General features: G+C 36.0%; 1 protein-coding gene across 2 annotated transcripts in view; it reads left to right on the plus strand.

The window, feature by feature from the left end:
- The window catches only part of TMEM135 (transmembrane protein 135), a 247,977-nt gene extending 229,601 nt beyond the window's left edge, over positions 1-18,376 (plus strand). For both annotated transcript variants that reach the window (XM_072794963.1, XM_072794962.1), the window contains 5 exons: positions 1,781-1,844; positions 2,914-2,990; positions 7,009-7,107; positions 7,918-7,985; positions 9,834-18,376. In XM_072794963.1, the coding sequence (XP_072651064.1) occupies positions 1,781-1,844; positions 2,914-2,990; positions 7,009-7,107; positions 7,918-7,985; positions 9,834-9,966 (441 nt within the window). In that variant the 3' untranslated portion in view covers positions 9,967-18,376. The remainder of the gene's footprint in view (positions 1-1,780; positions 1,845-2,913; positions 2,991-7,008; positions 7,108-7,917; positions 7,986-9,833) is intronic.
- The last annotated feature ends 389 nt before the right edge of the window (positions 18,377-18,765 follow it).

An 18,765-nucleotide genomic window follows, 5' to 3' on the forward strand; every position in this document is an offset into this window, starting at 1 on the left:
TTTAATTTCTGTTACTATTTAATTGTTCAGTTAATACAAACTAGTGGCATTAAACTACAGAAAAATACAACTAGGTCAGAAAATGTCTTATAAAAAATAATAATACAATGTATTCCAAAGCCACATGCAATTTAAAGTTGTCAGTGCTGTTAGCAAATTTTTGAGAATGTAATTGAGAAAAGGACAGGGAAACAATCCATATTTCTTCTGTGTCTTCTTAGCGAACTTTTTTCATTTTGTAATGTTCCTCTTTATTCCTGGTAATATTCTTGCTCCAGAGTCTGCAGTGCCTGATATTAATATAGCTAGTCCAGTTTTCTTTTAATTATATTTGATATATAGTCTTTCTATTCTTTTGCTTTAATCTTTCCATGTCTTCAGTTTATTTATTTTTTTAATTTTTTTTCCATGTCTTCAGTTTAAAGGTTGATTTCTTTTAGATACATGTAGTTGGTTCTTCCTTTTTATCTAGTTGGATAATCTCTATTAATTGGTATGTTTAGACTATTTACATTTAATATACTTTTTGATATGGTTTAGTTTAAATCTCTCTTCTTGCTAGTTTTGTATTTAACTCACTTTTTTTTCCTTTTTCTATCTCCTAGATTTTTTTATTTTTTATATTTTATTTTTATTAATTTTTAATTTGTTTTGTATTCTTTCTTCACTATTGGCTTACTATTTATACCTCTTTTTAAATTTAGTGAATGCCTTAGCATTTAGAGTAAACATTTAAAATTCATTAGTTTTTTTCAAATATTATACCACCTCATGCATAGTGTAAGAATCTTACAACACTGTACTTCAGATTCCTCCTTCTCATCCTTTGTGGTATATACATTTATCTTTTCATGTGTTGTAAACCCGACAATACATTGTTACCATTTTTGTTTTAGACCAGGAATCAGAAAATGTTTTTTGTAAAGGACTAGGTGATAACTGTTTTAAGCTTTGTGGACAGTATGGTTGGTCTCTGTCACACTGCTCAGCTCTGTGGTTGTAGTGTGAAAGCAACCATGGGAATATATAAATAAAGGAACTATATTCTAGTAAAACTTTATTATACTTTAATTAGAATATGATATGATTTTTACATGTCACAGAATCTTATTCTTTTATTTATTTCATCCATCGAGAAGTATCAAAATATTCTTAGCTCATGAACCATATAAAAACAGGTGCCAGGGCAGATTTGGCTAGTGGGCCATAATTTTCTGACACTGCTTTAGACAGTTAATTTATTTTTATTGAAATAAACAACATTAAAAATGTCTTCTAAATTTATCTTCATTTTGGAGCTCCTCATTTCTTTTTACAGATCTAAACTGGCATTACATTCATTCTGCCTGCAGAACTACCTTTTAACATTTTTGGTAATGTAGGTCTGTAAGGTGATGAATCTTCTCAGTGTTTATCCACCAGAGAAAGCCTTTATTTCATCTTCATATTGAAAAATATCTTCTCTGAGCTATAGAATTCTTTTCTCCTTGTTAAAGTGGGAGTGACTACATCGAAGCAAAGTAGAATTTATGCTTTCATTATGAAAAACCATGACAATAAAAATATTATGTATAATTTCTTAGTAGAGTCTGTCCAGAACTCTGAATAACTTTATAGCAGGTTATTGTTGATAATTTTTCCAATCATATATTTAGTTTGATTTAGAGAAGATTACCAGTTTGCCTCCACAGTCAGCTAGTGACTCACTCATTATAGATGTTACATGCATCTTGTCTAGAAATGAAACAACTGAAGTCATTGCATTTTCTTCTTGATATAGGGTACTAGTTGCTTCCTACGCTGGGTCAGAAACCTGGATGATGAACTGCATGCTATTATAGCTGGTAAAGCAATGATAAATTAAAATTATTATTATTGGATGATGAACTGCATGCTCTTATAGCTGGTAAAGCAATGATAAATTAAAATTATTATTATTGTATCAATCAGTAGTAGGAATGATGCAGAAATAGTTTCCAAATTCATCTGATTTCTGTGTAACTCTCTTTCTCTGTAATAGAATCCCTATTGAGGCACTAGTCCAAATATCTTATATTTCCAAAGTTTAACTTATCAAGGCATTCTTGTCACCTGGTGTTTTGAATTGGCAGTATAATGACTTGGTTATCTGCCCTGCAACAGGCCAGAAATCCTAGGACTGAGTCATAAAAGAACATAAAACATAAAAAATTTCATGACTAATAGAAGTGCTGTTCTGTTTCTTAAAGTATTCTGTTTTTGCTATTGGCACATGACATGTAGTTTAATAAAACATATTTTTATTTTTTAGAAACTTAAATAATTTCGTGAAAAATAAGACATAAAATTAATGTCTGCAATTTTTACAAGTTGCAGCATACATGCTACTTGTTAAATTGACATGTTAGTTAAATTGACAATTTTCAGATATTTATTAGTAATACACCTGCTTATAGTACTCCAGGCCTCCCCCTACCTTGGTCTTCCATTTATAGAACGAAGGTACTGCTTTGGAGAGAATTGTGATGATAGCACTAAAAGTAATTTGATCTGTTAGAAGAATAGATTGATAAATATTTCCACTTAAAATCAGAAATGATATCAATAGCCTTTAAAAATTCTTTTTGAAGATCATTTTATTTGTCAAGACTACTGTTGTTTTTAAAGTTAAATTTAGAATGTGAAGTTTCTTGTAATATGTATATCAGAACTATGTGTTCCTAACTCTGAAGGTCAATTTCTTAATTTAAAAATATATGATACCCACAAATCTACCCCATTTTAATGTGGTCAAGTCTATTACTGTCCTTAATTTGTATAACAAAGGAGTGCTACAGATCAATTCTGTCTTACTTAAGTGAATTGACATTTCTGAGTGACTTAACTAACAAATACTTTGAGATTTGATCAGTTTTGCTTTGTTTGTTATTTCAGGGTTTTTGGCAGGAGTATCAATGATGTTTTATAAAAGTACAACAATTTCCATGTATTTAGCTTCCAAATTGGTGGAGGTAAGCAAACATTTTTGTGCAAGTAAGCTTCTAAATGGATATAGAGCTTTTCTAGCTGGTTTCATAGCGAATTTATATCCCAATTACAAGAGCAAGTCAATCCTATAAAAGTATTTACAAAGTCACTTCTTCTGTTTCTTCTTTTTTAACATGTGTTTTTTTCAAATATACACAAGTGTAGAAAGGATAAAGTAACTAACCCTCATGTACCCATCATACAGCTTCAACAGTTAACAGCATTTGATCAATCTCATTCCATCTGTACTGTCCCAACCCCACAAGTACTAAATTACTGTGAAGCAAATCCCAGACATCATATCACTTCTTCCAACTCAGAATAGAGACTCCTTAAAGAATAAGGCTACAGGATAGAGACTCCTTAAAAACAAATAGATCAGTGGTAATACCAAAGTATAATCAAAATAGTATCTTCATACATTTAAAAACCTAGTAATTCTTTAATAATTAATATATATCCAATTAGAGCTTATATTCTCACTGTTTGTCTCACAGATGTCTTTTTGCAATCTTTTTGTTTTAATTGGGATCCAAAGTCTCTTAGTTTTTAATAGCAACTCTCCTCCCCTCCACCCACCCCCACCGCCCCCATCTTTTTTTTTTTTTTTTCCCTTGCCATTTATTTGTTGAAGATCTAGGTTATTAGTTCTGTGGAATTCCCACTTCCGGATTTTGCTGATTGTAGCTTCACTGGTGGTGTTAACATGTTTCTTTAACCCACATATCTCCTGTAAACTGTTAATTAGATTTAAAGGCTTAAGCAGTTCAGGTTCAATTTTTAGAAGGTAGAAGAGGACAGAAATAGCTCACATTTACTATGTGTATGAATTCCCATTGCATCACATTGGGAAGCACAGAAATGTCTAGTTGTCTCCCTTTTCAAGATGATAAGATTGGTCAGTGGGCTCAGTGTTAATAGAGCTAACGTAGGCTCCCTATTAGGCTTCCACCTAATTGTTTTAGCAGCCATTTAATAATCATGGTAATAATCATTTACTATTACATTGAGAATTGCAAAATGGTCATAATCTGTTATTGTTTCTTCTTAGTAGTTATTAGTGAGAATTCTTTTAAAAAGAACTTTCCATCTTTAACTGTTACTCTGAAATAGTTTACTCACAAAGTGATAATAATATGTTTGATTACTTCCCTTTATTTACTGGTGTTCAGAATGAATTAATCTCTAGCATTCTGCAGAATTGACCTCTGAGTCCTTATTTTCAAGTGGCATTATGAAGACCTGATTTTTAACATATTTGATTTGTTTCCACCAGTCATTGCAGTCCTTGCCCTATCTTTGACCATGACAGCCTCTTCCAGTTGACTCCTGTTTCTAAAGATTTATTTATTTATTCATTGTTATGATAGACATAGAGAGAGAGAGAGGCAGAGACATAGGCAGAGGGAGACGCAGGCTCCATGCTGGGAGCCCGACGCGGGACTTGATCCCGGGACTCCAGGATCACGCCCTGGGCCAAAGGCAGGCGCTAAACCACTGAGCCACCCAGGGATCCCCTTGACTTCTGTTTCTTTTTTACATAATGCCTGTATCTCTGATAGCTTTCTTGCTTTGTGATAAAACATGTTCCAGGCTCATCTTAGACAATTCCTGCACCAGCCAGAGAGTCAGCCTTTTATCCAATGGCCGCTAGTTTCTTTTGGTGGGAAATGGTATTTAGAGACTTCAATTTGGATACTAGAAGTTTCTTGCTCCTCAGCTAGCCAAGGTTTCTTGGCTTTATCATTCTTTCTAGAAAATCCTTTTTCCCTCCTTTTTTTAGAGATAGAGAAAATAACAAGCACATTGATATTTCCAATTCAAAGTTAAGATTACAGATTTTTATTTGATTTTCTTAAAAATTTTATCTCATTGAGGGATGCCTGGGTGGCTCAGTGGTTGAGCGTCTGCCTTCAGCTCAGGATGTGACAGGGTCCTAGGATTGAGTCCCACATTGGGCCCCTCATGGGGAGCCTACTTCTTCCTCTGCCTATGTCTCTGCCTTTCTCTGTGTGTCTCTCATGAATAAATAAATACAATCTTTAAACACATATACACACACAAAAGAAAAAAAAAGAAAATATCCTTTAGCTAGCAAAAATATATTCTTTGACACAGGGGAAATCTAGTATTGGGATCTAGTTTGTAAAAGATGTGTTTTATAGCTGCTTCCCTAATTGGTTAGAGTTTTTTAAGCCAAGCAATGGTATAGCTGTTCTCTTTTATCAACAAGCCATATTTGATCTTGGCAAAACAAACTGTATATAAAGTGTGCTGATGAGAATTTTTTTTTTCAATTCAGGAAATTACAAATTTAAGGTTACCGTGTCCTTTGTGGAATTAGTGACTGTGGTGTAATGGACATTTTCCTCTGATTGAAGTTAATTTTTTATTAAAATGCTGCATTACTATAATAACATTAAATATAAAAGCTGACTAGACCACTTTTTTTCTTGGGGAAAATTATATCCAAGATCCAAGATATATTTATTGAATATCTATTATGTTCCCATTACTGTACTAGGTGCTGGCAGGCCTATTGAAGTATAGGATATGGTTCCTCTTTTCAGTAACTTAGAATCTGGTTCAGTATGTAAGCTTTATTATGAGAAATTAGGAACACAGTTATTCCATATATCCAGAGATACCTGTTTCACATGTTTCTATGATGCCATTGTACCACCTCAGAATTTCATTTTTGTCAGCATGAATACAGTACAGTATACCTATATCTTGTAATATACTGTATGGTATTTTCAAAATTACTAGTTCTACTTTAGCTTTCCCATGTTTCAGAGAAACCATTGCCACGAATTATTCCATGTTCTATCCTTATAAATTGGCTGGTCTTCCCCATTATGTATCATGTGCTTTCACCCAGCATGTTACCCCTATTTTTTCTCTCTTATGCCTCTTAGGAGGTTTACAAGTGTACTAACTGTTTGTTACCAGTTCAGGATGAGATAAATACAGAAATTGACAGCAAGCATTTGGAAACTTCTTCTTCTTCTTCTTTTTTTTTTTAAAGATTTTATTTATTCATAGAGACAGAGAGAGAGGGGCAGAGACACAGGCAGAGGGAGAAGCAGGCTCCATGAAGGGAGCCCAATGTGGGACTCAATCCCGGGTCTCCAGGATCACACCCCAGGCTGTAGGCGGCGCTAAACCGCTGCTCCACCGGGACTGCCCGCATTTGGAAACTTCTGTCGCATCTTGACAGAGTAATTTGTCTTTTGAATATGAGTGAAATTTTGGTTCAATTTGGGGTTTTTAAAATTTATTTTTCTAGTAATTTATTTTTATTGTATTATGAAAGCATCAAGATGTGACAGCTGGAAATTTTTTTAAAAAAGTGTTTCTTCACTGCAAGTGATTTGAGAGGTACTACTCAAATATAGTCATTTCTGAAATTCTCTTTGGTCCTTTGTGCTAGACAGAGTAGTCTGCTTCCTCCTCAGGTGAGGCCAAAAAAAAAATACATACACATATATAGTTACACATCTAAGTACATTGGTTATTTCTGTTATATACAAACTTAGATGTTACTGTATTCAGTTTTCAACCTCTAGCTCTTATCATAGTGCCCAGGATGTAGCTAACACCATTAAATGTTGAATGAATGAATGAGTGAGTGAGTGAATAGATCTAACAAGGAGGGAGGGAGGATCTAAGCATTATACAAAAAGCATTGAAGAATAAATGACATAAAAGAAGTAGCAGTAAAAAGTGACCAAATTTCACAGGAAAGTATTATTACTGGCATCTTGGGTTTTGGGTGAAGAAAACTGGGAAGGAACGGGCTGACACTTAACTCTGTCATGGAAGATATGACCTGTAATTTGAGCTCTGAAAGGATAATTAGTATTTGGAAGGTAGAAAAAATAGTTGTAGATAGGGAGTGAGTATACTGCTCCATTGTATTGTTAATGCTCTTTAACGTTGTGTGTGTGCATTTGTTTTTTTTTTAAATAAATCTTAGATTATGTTTGTTTTTCACTTCAGACAATGTATTTCAAAGGCATTGAAGCAGGAAAGGTTCCCTATTTTCCCCATGCAGATACTATCATCTATTCCATCTCTACAGCAATTTGCTTCCAGGCAGTAAGTATTGCTTTTTGAAATGAAATATAGAATTATTTCTATTTCTGTACATTAAACAAATGGGAGGAAATAAAGGCTTGGGAACATTTCGACTGGTTATATTTTACTTTTTTATTTTAATTTTTTTTTAACTTGAAACTTGCAAGTTTCAAATCATTAAACATGTTAACTTAGTAGGCCAGGTCATGTTTTCTGAAGACAATAATTTTTATGTTTAAATAGAGTGAAATTTATAGGCAAACTATTACTTTAGTACCTTGGCTACAATGCCCAGTTTAATTATACTTCTAGAAGAAGGAAAATACCATGAGCATAAGTAGGAATAATTGCATTTCCCCAGTATTACTCAGGCAGTGAGGATAGGGGTAGAATCTAGTGTATTAGAAGCATTGTTCAGTTTCTCTAAATTCTATAATCATCATTATTGATGTTAATAGTTTTAGGGCTGTTGCAAAATGTGGGGGACCACTTTTATTTGCACTTTGTCCAAGGAATGCTGCCAGGTTTATAAATTCATTATCACTTGTGAAGTGCCAGCTTATCTAATGAGTATTCAGTAAATGCTTTCCTAATATTAATGACTGTTACCTCCATTCTTATTTCATAAGCAGTATTCTTATTTGAGGGCATATTTACAAAGATTCTTGATAGTTAATAAACTTAAATACATATTTTTGTATCATCATCACTATTGTTTTTAAAATGCAATGAACAATAAAAATAAGAGATAGAAATGCTCTATTGCCTATTACAATTCACCATATTTCCCATTGACTAAAAGAAGTCTCAAATTGAATGCTCTAACCATAGGCTGTCATGGAAGTTCAGACCTTGCGGCCGTCTTACTGGAAGTTCCTTTTAAGGCTCACCAAGGGCAAGTAAGTGACTGAGACTTTGTACCTGACCATACAAAATGAACAGTTGCCACAAAAAAATTTTTGAATCTTTTCGTCTTTTTGAGAGAATATTCTTTCAGTGGTAAAGCAGGCATCTTACATATAAAGCAAATATCACAAACTTAACAATAATAAAGTGGGCATTCTTTTAGTGAACATTGTTTTGACTTTTCTTTTCCTTATATTATTTTCGATATTTTAAATGTTGTAGGAAAATGCTGTGTTGATTTGAAAGCTGTTCATTAGTTGCTACATAACACACTTAAGTCTCACTAAAGTCTTTGATCTCTTCTTTTTGATTAAAAATACTAAGCAGATTCATTAGAAATCATGCCTCAATAATTGAATGATTTCCATTTGGGGAAAAATAATCCTATTCTTTTGCTTGCTATTATAAGCATAGTTTCCTCTGCCTTTATTATTCTGTTCTTTATTGTTTTTGCTAGCATTTTCTGATCTTAATCTAATTCTTTGAGAGGCAGCTTGACCTCCTAGAAAGACTGTGGACTTTGGAGTCAGACAGTCTTAGACTTGACCCTGGCTCTGATACCTCTGGCTGTGTCACTGGTGGAAAAGCCGTTTACCCTCATGAGCCTGTTTCTCTCTACTAGAAACAGTAAAAGGTTCTTTATATGGTTGTGGGAAAATCGAGATGTTTATAATAGCACTTAGCACCTAGGAAGCACTTAGTAAGTTGCAGCTGTTATTAATATTATTGTCATTCATAGTTTTAATAGCAAACACTTGTATAGTGCTTACTGTGTCCCAGATATGGATTTAAGATACAAACACACACACATACAATACATGTGCACATGCTTATCTGTAAAATAGCTCTATGAGATAAGTACTATTAATATCCTGGTTCTCTATGTGAGTCAACAGAGGTGCACAGGGAGGTGAGATAGCTTGCTAGAGTCACAGAGCTAGCCAGTGAAGGAGCTGTGGGGTGGGTAGGAGCCAGGCAGGCTGGCTTTAGCATTCTTCCTCTGAGCCATGATTTCTGTGTGTCCTTTATGTTATTATTAGTTAATCATTTATTTCTTTGTTATTTTGTTTTTTGCCCGCTAATGGGCTTAACCAGTTGATTATTTTGGAAGGAACTTTACTTTGGAAAGGCACTGGAAGTTACATTTATTGTTCTTGGAGTAGTGATGATGGCCCACGGCTCAGAACTAAATTCATTCTTCTCCCCAAAAGGAATGAATGGGATCAGGCATAGAGACACAGGTTCATCCTGCACATTAGCTAAATATGTGTCTCTAAAATTTTTTTTATTTAAGTTAGGTGATGGATAAAATGAGGGTATGCTTTTACTTTGTTATGTCTGTTAGAAATTTGAAAACCTATATGCTGTTTTCCCTTTAATCATTAAATACTTGCACATTTGGATGTGTTTTCTGTAAATCATGAGACAGCAAAATGTCAATTATGAAAGAAATTACATTTTTAATACCTTTGCCTCATTGGTAAATGCTAAGCTCAATCATTTGTTTATTTTGTTTCCTACAATTTCATTGATCAGAAAAATTACGATGAACCTGTTTTTCTATTTGACACAATCTAGTGGGAAGAACTTGTGAGGGGTTTGAAATAACAATGGTGGTCTCCAGGGGTCTCAGGTCTGGAGATTATTATCCCTTTAAAGAAAATATGAGACAGTGAATGAATCTTGAGATAAAGGAATCAGGGTGACTTTTGAATCTGCCATTGAGTCTTTTGTCATGCCAATCTTTTCTATTTTCCCATTCCATGAAAGACATGTCAAGTGAATCATCTTATTTTTTAAACTTCATTAAATACTTGTTCACTGTGTTCTCTGTTTTGCAGATTTGCTGTCATGAACCGAAAAGTCCTTGATGTTTTTGGTACTGGTGCATCTAAACACTTTAAGGATTTTATCCCTAGGTTGGATCCAAGATATACGACTGTAACACCAGAGTTGCCCATCGAGTTTTCTTGAAGATGACTGTAATTTATTAATGTGATCTAATGTTTCATTATTTTATCCTGAAGAGTTAATTATGTTGAATCACAAAGAAGGAGTCTTGAGCTTGAACTTCAGTGTTATTTCAATGAGAGATGCTCTTTTTTTGTTTGTTTTTCTTACCAATCAGAAGTACAGAAGCTTTTTAGGAAGGTGTTGCTTAATAATTAAGGGCCCTTCCATAGCCAGAATCTGATTCTGGGTTGCTGTAGTGGTTGTTGACATGATGCTATATTATTGATTAAGTTATGTCCACAAGCAATCTTAAATAATCTATGTAGAAATGTAGTAACAAATGAGATTATACTTAAAATCACTTTAAAAGATGTTTTCATTAGTTCATTCCAATATAATTCTTGGTTAAAACTAAGAATATTTCTACGTTTTAGGATACAAAGGATCACGGGTACATGGATTTGGTCTGTATTCTTTTTTAACTTTTGAATTGGTAACTATAGTAGTAAAATGAATGGATATGAAGTAATTCTTCACAGACAATGCTGCTTTAGTATAAAGCAATTTATTAAAGAAAGTGGTCATCCTTACTTCAGGGATGCAAAGACGGGTCTTATGCTGTTTGAATAAATGCCGTGGTATCCATGTCTTCTTCCACTTATACCTTCGTCTCTCTTCATGATCAGTTGAGCTGTTTGGCAGCCCAGAGAACCTATGTACTAATGGCAGGTTAGGAGTAAATGAGAATTGACATATCTGATACATTTGAAATGTATGTTTTAATGTTTTACAAAGCAGTACACTTGAATATTTAAAAGCAAATGAAGTTGCTTTTAAACCTCTTGTGGGTTTATGATGTTTGTTTTCATTTATAAGAACTGAATTCTTCATAGCTAAGTTTATCTGCCATTACAGAATTAGAAGGGATCAAAAGTAGTTTTGGCAAGTTTGTCATTTTGTTCCCTTGGAACTATTCCACCTATAAAATGGATATTTTATGACTACAAACAATATAAAAATCCTGTAGTTGTTAAAAAGTCCATTTCATCACTAATGGGATGCCAGGTTCTCTAGCCTCTTTTCAAAAACTTATTGTCACCATGTTTATTCCTGTTGGAATAAAGAAGTGACAGAGATGTAGTCACTGTTGAGTATGAGTTAGTTCAGGACAGCTGTGATTGAAATATGATTTCTCTTTAAAGTTTTCAGGGAAAAGTTATACTTTTCTAAGTTAATAAAATGCTTAATTGGTTATGTCTACAGTTAATGTAAAATATAGGGATGATGGTATATTTTTTTAATATCATTTTGTTGCTGAAAAGTTTTGGGCCATTGTAAATTAATTATACAGTAGAACTTGTGTTTCAACAAGGATTATAACCCAGGCTTTAAAAACGCTTAATCCTTCATATTCAATTTCATCAAGCCCTGAATATTTCTGTTTACATGTAATCCTATCCTTGGTTGTTAATGGCAAATTGAAAGCCAACAAAAAGACAGACCCTGGTACCATGGTAACAGAGAGAGCCACTTTAATTAGGTCAAAATTTTTCATTGTGATTAATTTTTTAGAATTGACTTGTCTATTAGACAATAGACATCATTTTGGTTTCGGACTTCAAAATCTGCTAATAAATTAAGTTTTAAGTTTTTATTCACTGGAATCAAAATGATGATTGGTACTGTGTTTACTTTTAAAAATGAAGTATTATAACAGTGAAGAAAGCACTGCTTCCTGCACCTCATTTTCTTTATTTAGAAATTATGTTTATAATATTTTTCCTGTCTGCTTAAAAGAAAAACATTTTAATTAATAAGTTACTGTTTTCATTAACATTAAAAAGGCTATTATGTTGAAGGACAAATCGTACTGAAATTTCATGAGATTGTTTAGTAAAATTTTACTGTTGAAAGGTACATTTCTATGATTTACTTTTTATTCCAACTGTAGTCATTTTTTAAAATATAAAATGTAAAATGAAATAACCAGCATGAAGCAGAGCACAGTAATGAGCGTATAGCTTGAGTGAATAGTTAACTAATTTGCTGTGGTGAAAGAGAAGTCCTATTTGACTTCACTGAGGCAGCCTGAGAAGTATAGCTATTTGAGAAAACAAAGAAACTGTGTTCCTAACGACAATCAAAATGAATCTTTCTATACCTCTAATCAATCAGGTATCTACTGACAACTTGACACCATAAATAAAGTCAAATAGATGTCCTTTCCAAAACATGTTTTTTAGTCCATTTATACACTGAGGACATCCCATCGATGGTAAGTTTCCACCAGAACTGACTGCAAAAAAACATGGACATGCCTCTTAGCTTTCCCCACATCTTCATGTAGTCTGGAAGTGCATTGGGATGCAGGTAGTATTATCGTGGGTTCATTACTATTTCCTGTGGGAATAAAATCCTAGAGTTAGTGCCAACCAAGTACAAGCTGAGGTTGTAAGAGAACACATTGTCTCAAATCCATTAGATTCTTACCAGTTTTTCATCAGCTACATTTAATCCATTTTATTGCTTATGTCTGAAATAAAACCTGTGGTTGGGTTATGTTATATTTGTTTCACAAATCCTGTGGTCACTTCTGTGACTTTTTTCTTGACCTTTGGACATGGTTGTCATGTGGTTGATATCTGGTTTATTTTTTGCCTTTATTTGTAGCTTAGTTTGCTGTTAATTAATTTAGAATAGTATCTTTTTAATCTTTGCTCTCAGATTTTACAATTTATTTTTTTCCTATAATGAACATGTCCTCTATGATGAAACCTGGATTAGTTGGTTGTCACAGTAATTTTTGTTGAGCTTGTGTATTCCTCTCCCTTTGGATTGATTGTGCCTAGGCTAACATTTGATTTCGTTGGTAAGACCGACAAAATTGTATTATACATGTATTATCACAGCCCTGAGTTTCTAGGACCCTGTCAATGTAGAGTCAATGAAAATCAGTTTCCTTTACCTACAAGGAGCTTCGTCCATTGGCTTATGTCACATGCTCTGAGAAACCTCTCCGTGGGGCCAGAGGGGATGTGCCCCCTGGGAGCAGTGGCCTGCCCTTCTTACCACCTATGAATCAGAGAGGCTGCCAAGCCCACAGAGTCCTTGAATTCTTTCTGTGCTTTATTTTTATCGTAAAGACAAAGTAGTTTGACAGAGCAACAAGATCATTCCTACATGGATGATTTTTTGTTCCACAAAGACAAAAGTATTCTTAAGATTAAGATGTCTGAAAAACTTCATGTCTCCCAACAACATAACCTGTTGCTGCTTATCCACCAGCTGTTCATTTTCAGGTGGAGAACTTAGGTAACTGGAAAATGAATGACTAAGAAAAACATATAAGACAAAGAGTAAGAAATGAATGTTCCCTGTAGGGCTGGGTTGAGACTGTGATGAGTAATAAATAAGGTGGCTTGACTCGTGGATGCCCAGGGGACAGCTCTGACCGTTCCCCTCAACCCTGCACCTTCCTTTTTATAGCTCCTTACCCGCTGGTGCCTTCACTGGCTCTGCAGTGCCTTCTCATGCAATTAGCAAGGAAAGGGAGTGTCTGGGACTGAGGTGACCCTGAGATCAGTGGTGTGGATGTGGATCCTAAGGCCTGTAATGCTTCCCTCAACCAAGGGTGCTTCCTTCAACCCGGGATTGAAGCTGTGTTTCTGTTTCAGCTGTCAGTGACTTTGCCGTTGCCCTGCAGTTATGGAAAAGGTAACTACAAAGAAAGGAGGTTGATGTTGATCTGTAACTTCTGGAAGCAGAGGAGGAACAGGATCTTGGCCATGTCCTAGGAGTGCCGCCAGGCAGTATGTAGCCTGTGTAGCCGTAAGCTTCCAACTGTGGCGAATAGGGATGTGTGCTGCTTTACACTGAGGGAAGAGTGAGTGATTTAATTGGAAGAAGGAACGCCTGCCTGGTAATCCTTCCTTGCTCTTTGACATGGCCTCTCTCTCCTCCTTCTCTGCTGTATCTCCTTTCTCTGCCTTCCCAGCCTCGGAATCTTTATGTCTGACCTTGTCTTGCTCCTCCCCACTGCCTGCCCCTGTGCCTCCTGCCCTTTTTCTGCTGGCTGGTCCTTGACTATGCTCCTTGAATGTGAACACTCCAGTGCTCCCTTTGGTGGCACCTGGTAAAGTGGCTGGCTCTCCTGCAATCAGGAAAATGGGATAACCATTTTCAGTGACAGTGACTTTTGATATAGCTCTGCCTTTCTTAGTGCCTTCTGCCTAAGACATAGGATAATTGCACACATGTGGCCTTTCAATTCAAGACAGTCAAACTCTTCTCAATAACCCCATGATGTCACCTGACTTGTGGTGGCTGCATGGAAGGGGCAAGAACTCATTTCCTATTTCCTATTGCTTTCTCCAATTTCTTTCCCCCTCTTCCCTCCTCCAGATGTGTCCTCAGTGAAATAACGTATTGGACTTTTATGCTTTGTCCTCACAGACCTGAAAATCTCAATAACAACATGTACACACATACCCCATCTGGTCCACAGCAGAGGCATCAGCTCAGGTGCAATTTGTATTTTTTCCTCCAGCTCACAGGTCCCTGCAGCTTGCTTGCTTAGTTTTTTATTCAGTTTAGTGCCCACACGCTCTGCCCCCACCCTAAAGCACAAAACATTCTAATCTTGTAAGAAAACCCCAGGCTGTGGTTAATAGGTTTTTTCCTGATCTTGGCACACGACATATAGGCCTCAGCAGCCCTCCACAGGTGGACCTGTGCCCCTGTATTAGCAGAAATCATCCAAGATTATTACTTTCTCTTTCCCTTAATTTGGACCAGGCAGTTTCTGAGGCCTTCTTCCTCAGTGTCTATTAAACTTTTCTCAGTTATCATTCAACTCCTTAAATGAGAGTTCTTTTCAGATTATTTTGGTCACACAGGAGAATGCTGTGGCTGTAGGGATGGATTGGTGCCAAAAGTCTGCAGAAGTTTAAAGCATGAAGTAATCCTATTGTTGGTCATTACGGGGGTGGGGTGCCGAAAAGGATGGGTGAGAAGAAACCATAAACACACATTTCCAGCTCCCCTCCCTCCTGTTTCTTACCTTCCCGGGACTGTGCTGTTCTACCACTTTTTTTGCTACTTATTTCCTCAGTTTGAGTTCTCTAGAGGGAGGAAAAATTGTTCTTATTTTCCTGTTTCTTTCAGAGGAAATTAAAGGTGAGACATAAGCAGCGGTCTGACTCTTGATTAGGGAAGACCCTCAAGGAATGTTGTAGAATGTGTTAGAAAAAGAGGTAGCTTCTCTTTCCCTCGTCTCCCCTCAGAAGTGAGCCACAGGGATTCATTCAGAGTGGGACTATCTGGAGTCACATTCCAGTGATGCATGTGACAGGTGTACAGTACTCTTCACTAGAGATGCTAGAGATGCAGTCTGTGCAAGAGGAGGAATGGGGATTTATCTCGGAATTATCAGAGTGAGTGCGGGCCATGTCTGCAAGCATATAAAAACAAACCCGACTGGAAGCCAGTGGTCAAACTAGTATTGACTAACAAGACACTTTGCTACCTCAAAGTATTCAGTGTTGGTGGCATGAATGATTGAATGGCCTTGTAATACTTAAGAATGACAGCAGTTATTTGCTCATTGAGTTGAAAATGTATTCAGTGTATTAAGAGAGGTTTTATATGAATAAGGTTTTAAGTTCTTCCTTTTGAAATGTAATTTGCGATTTAGGTAAAGTCTACAAAACTACAGGAAGAAATTTAGTAGCTTCTGAATCTGAGTCTGTAGTTTTTAAAGCACGTCATTTTCAGGAATTAGGGTTTCCTTGAAACCTAAGAAGGCAGGGTAAATAAATAAATCTACAAACCTAGAGGTATAACTGAATAATATGGGCATTTTTTCCCCACAAGAACTCTTCTTCTTTTTTTTTTTTTTAAATTTATTTATTCATGAGAGACACAGAGAGAGGCACAGACACAGGCAGAGGAGAAGCAGGCTTCCTGCAAGGATCCTGGTGCGGGACTTGATCTCCGGACCCTGGGATTATGACCTGAGCCAAAGGCAGACGCTCAACTGCTGAGCCACCCAGGCATCCCTAGAACTCTTCTTAAATTTCAAAAGTGGATTGCAAGTCATTGTTAATTGCTCACCTGATGGTTATTTAACCCTTCTTCCTTATTGATGGAGCACTGATTTCATGTAAGGCAGCAATATGCCCAGCTCAGGGGGATCAGTCATACTTTTTTTTTTTTTTTTTTTGATCTGTCATGTCACTCCTTTTTTTCTTGTCCGTATATTTTTCCATCCTTTTCTCTGAAGATGGCCATGTGATCCAGTTTGGGCCAGTAAGATGTAATGGGAAATCTGGGAAGCTTTTTAAGCCCCTTCCTTTTTCTCTTGTTCAGAACAGTAGTTAATGGGATATGGATCTGTGGCAAATATGAGGTGAAAAGCATAAAGATGAAAAACCACTATGTTAAAGATGTCAGGGCAAGAAAATGGTCAAAGAACCTGCCTCACAGATGACATTCTTTGGCCACTAAATCAAAACTAGTAACCATATACCTCTGAGAATTTTGAGAAAACAAACCATTTTTTTAAATGGGAAATTATTTTTTTTAATTTAAATTCAGTTAATATATAGTGTATTGTTTCAGAGGTGCAGTTCAGTGATTCATCAGTTTTATATAACACCCAGTGCTCAGTATATCATGTGCCCTCCTTAATGCCCATCACCCAGTTACCCCTCCACACCCACTCCTGTCCAGCAACCCTGTGTTTTCCCTATGGTTAAGAGTCCCTTATGGTTTATCTCCCTCTATGATTACATCTTGTTTTATTTTTCCCTCCTTTCCTCTGTGCTCCTCGGTTTTGAAATTCCACTTGTGAGTGAAATAATACAATTCACTTTCTCTGATTAACTTATTTTGCTTAGCATAATACCTTCTAGTTCCATCTATGTCATTGCAAATGGGAAGATTTCATTTTTCTTGATGGCTGAGTAATATTCCATTTTATATATATATAACTTTTCCATTATATATATATATATATAACTATTTTATCCATTCATCTGTCAATGGGCATCTGGGCTCTTCCCATAGTTTGGCAATTGTGGACATTGCTGCTATAAACATTGAGGAGAAAGGGGAACCCTCTTACACTGCTAGTGGGAATGCAAGCTAGTACAGCAACTCCAGAAAACTTAAAGCACAAAACATTCTAATCTATGGAGGTTCCTCAAAAAGTTAAAAAATGGAGTTACTTTATGACCTAGCTAAAAACATTTCTAATTGACACATTCCAATCTTATATAGGTCCAACCTCAGATTCATTTTGCATTATATCCCTTCTGATCTTTATTTAGAATGCTCTCTTTTCCTCCCCTACTTCACTTCTGCATGTATCCTGAAATAGTCACCTCTTTGAAGGTTTTGCTGATGTTTTATCTCTAGCTTCCTGAAGCAGTTTAGTAATATTTCCCATAAAGCACATTTCTATTCGATTATCATTAGCTGTCTCACCTGTTGCTCCTTTAGAAGATGGTGTATATATTTGAAGGGACAGGACCATCTCTGTGCCTAAGCCAGGCCTTTATATTGGGGTAATGGGGTGAGGGAGTTAGGGTGGGAGGTGGTGGTCTCAGCAACTGCCTGCAGAATAATACATGCTAACTTTGTGGAGTCAGCAGACTAAAAATCTACTCTTAGCTATCCCTGTAAAAGTCTGGAAAATATTATCCTTATAAATGATTTTGTAAATACTCCGGGAAATTGGCTTTTACTACATTCCAGCAGCTATTGGAGCCAGTTTGGCTTCAGGTCTTAGAGAAATGATTTGTCATCTGTTTCATTTGTTTGCTTTTTCCTGACAGAGCTAGAATTCTGGATTGTTCCCCGTTTTAAAAATTGCCAAATCTAAACCAGAAGTAGACAGGGCAGAACACAGGTCTCTTCCTTCCCATTCATTTTCACAGGGCAAAAATTCACAAGCAGTTTCCCTAGAATTATGTATGCTTCATGTCTGGCTTTTCAGTATCATAATAGAATTATGTTTTTCCTATAACAGAAAGGATATGTAGATACTTGAGAATGGTTTGGGACCACTCTTAACAATATAGCTTCTTCTGATACTTATTTTCAGAGGGGAAGGAGGGGAACTAAAATGTATGAAGTGCCTGTGATGGATGGTAGATTGTTTACATCCCATTCAAACCTTACAGCCTGTGAGGTAGATTTCATTTTGGTTTCATTTAACCAGTGAGAGACCTGGAAATCAAAGAGGCTGGTAGTTTGCCCATGGTAGCAGTACTGGAATTTGAGCTCAGATCTCCAAGAATTGAAAGTTTTAAATGTGTTTTTTTCCCTTTTCTCTCAAAAATGTAACAGTTCCTGACAAAAAGTGGCATCTTTACTCCCCTCTGTTCAAAATCCTCATATAACATTGTAATAAAAATCATGCCTCCAAAAATGGTTGTGACATTTACTTGCAGCTCAGATAGAAGAACACCTAAAAAACTGAAGAACACCTTCTCACCTGAAAAACAAAACAAAAACCCTGATAATATATATATATAAAATAATAGTTTTCAGACACTGGACATCAAGCATTGCAGGGTGGTAATCTCTGAAAGAAGGAAAATAAATTGACTCCTGTGACTGCCTCAGCTGATACCTAGAGAGAGAGTCCAGATTACAACTCAGAGAGGGAACACCACAGAGTGCCCAGAGGTCTCCCCAAGGTGAGGAAACAGGCCTGGGAGTCCAGAGAGGCCGAGATGGGTGAAGTCAGTCAGGCAGACAGAGTACAAGAGAGGGCAAGCTGCACAGAGAGAAAGCCCCGAGATCTAAAGAGGGTCC

The sequence above is a fragment of the Canis lupus genome, chromosome 23 (genome assembly GCF_048164855.1).
Source record: "Canis lupus baileyi chromosome 23, mCanLup2.hap1, whole genome shotgun sequence".
In the NCBI taxonomy this organism is placed as follows: Eukaryota; Metazoa; Chordata; class Mammalia; order Carnivora; family Canidae; genus Canis; species Canis lupus.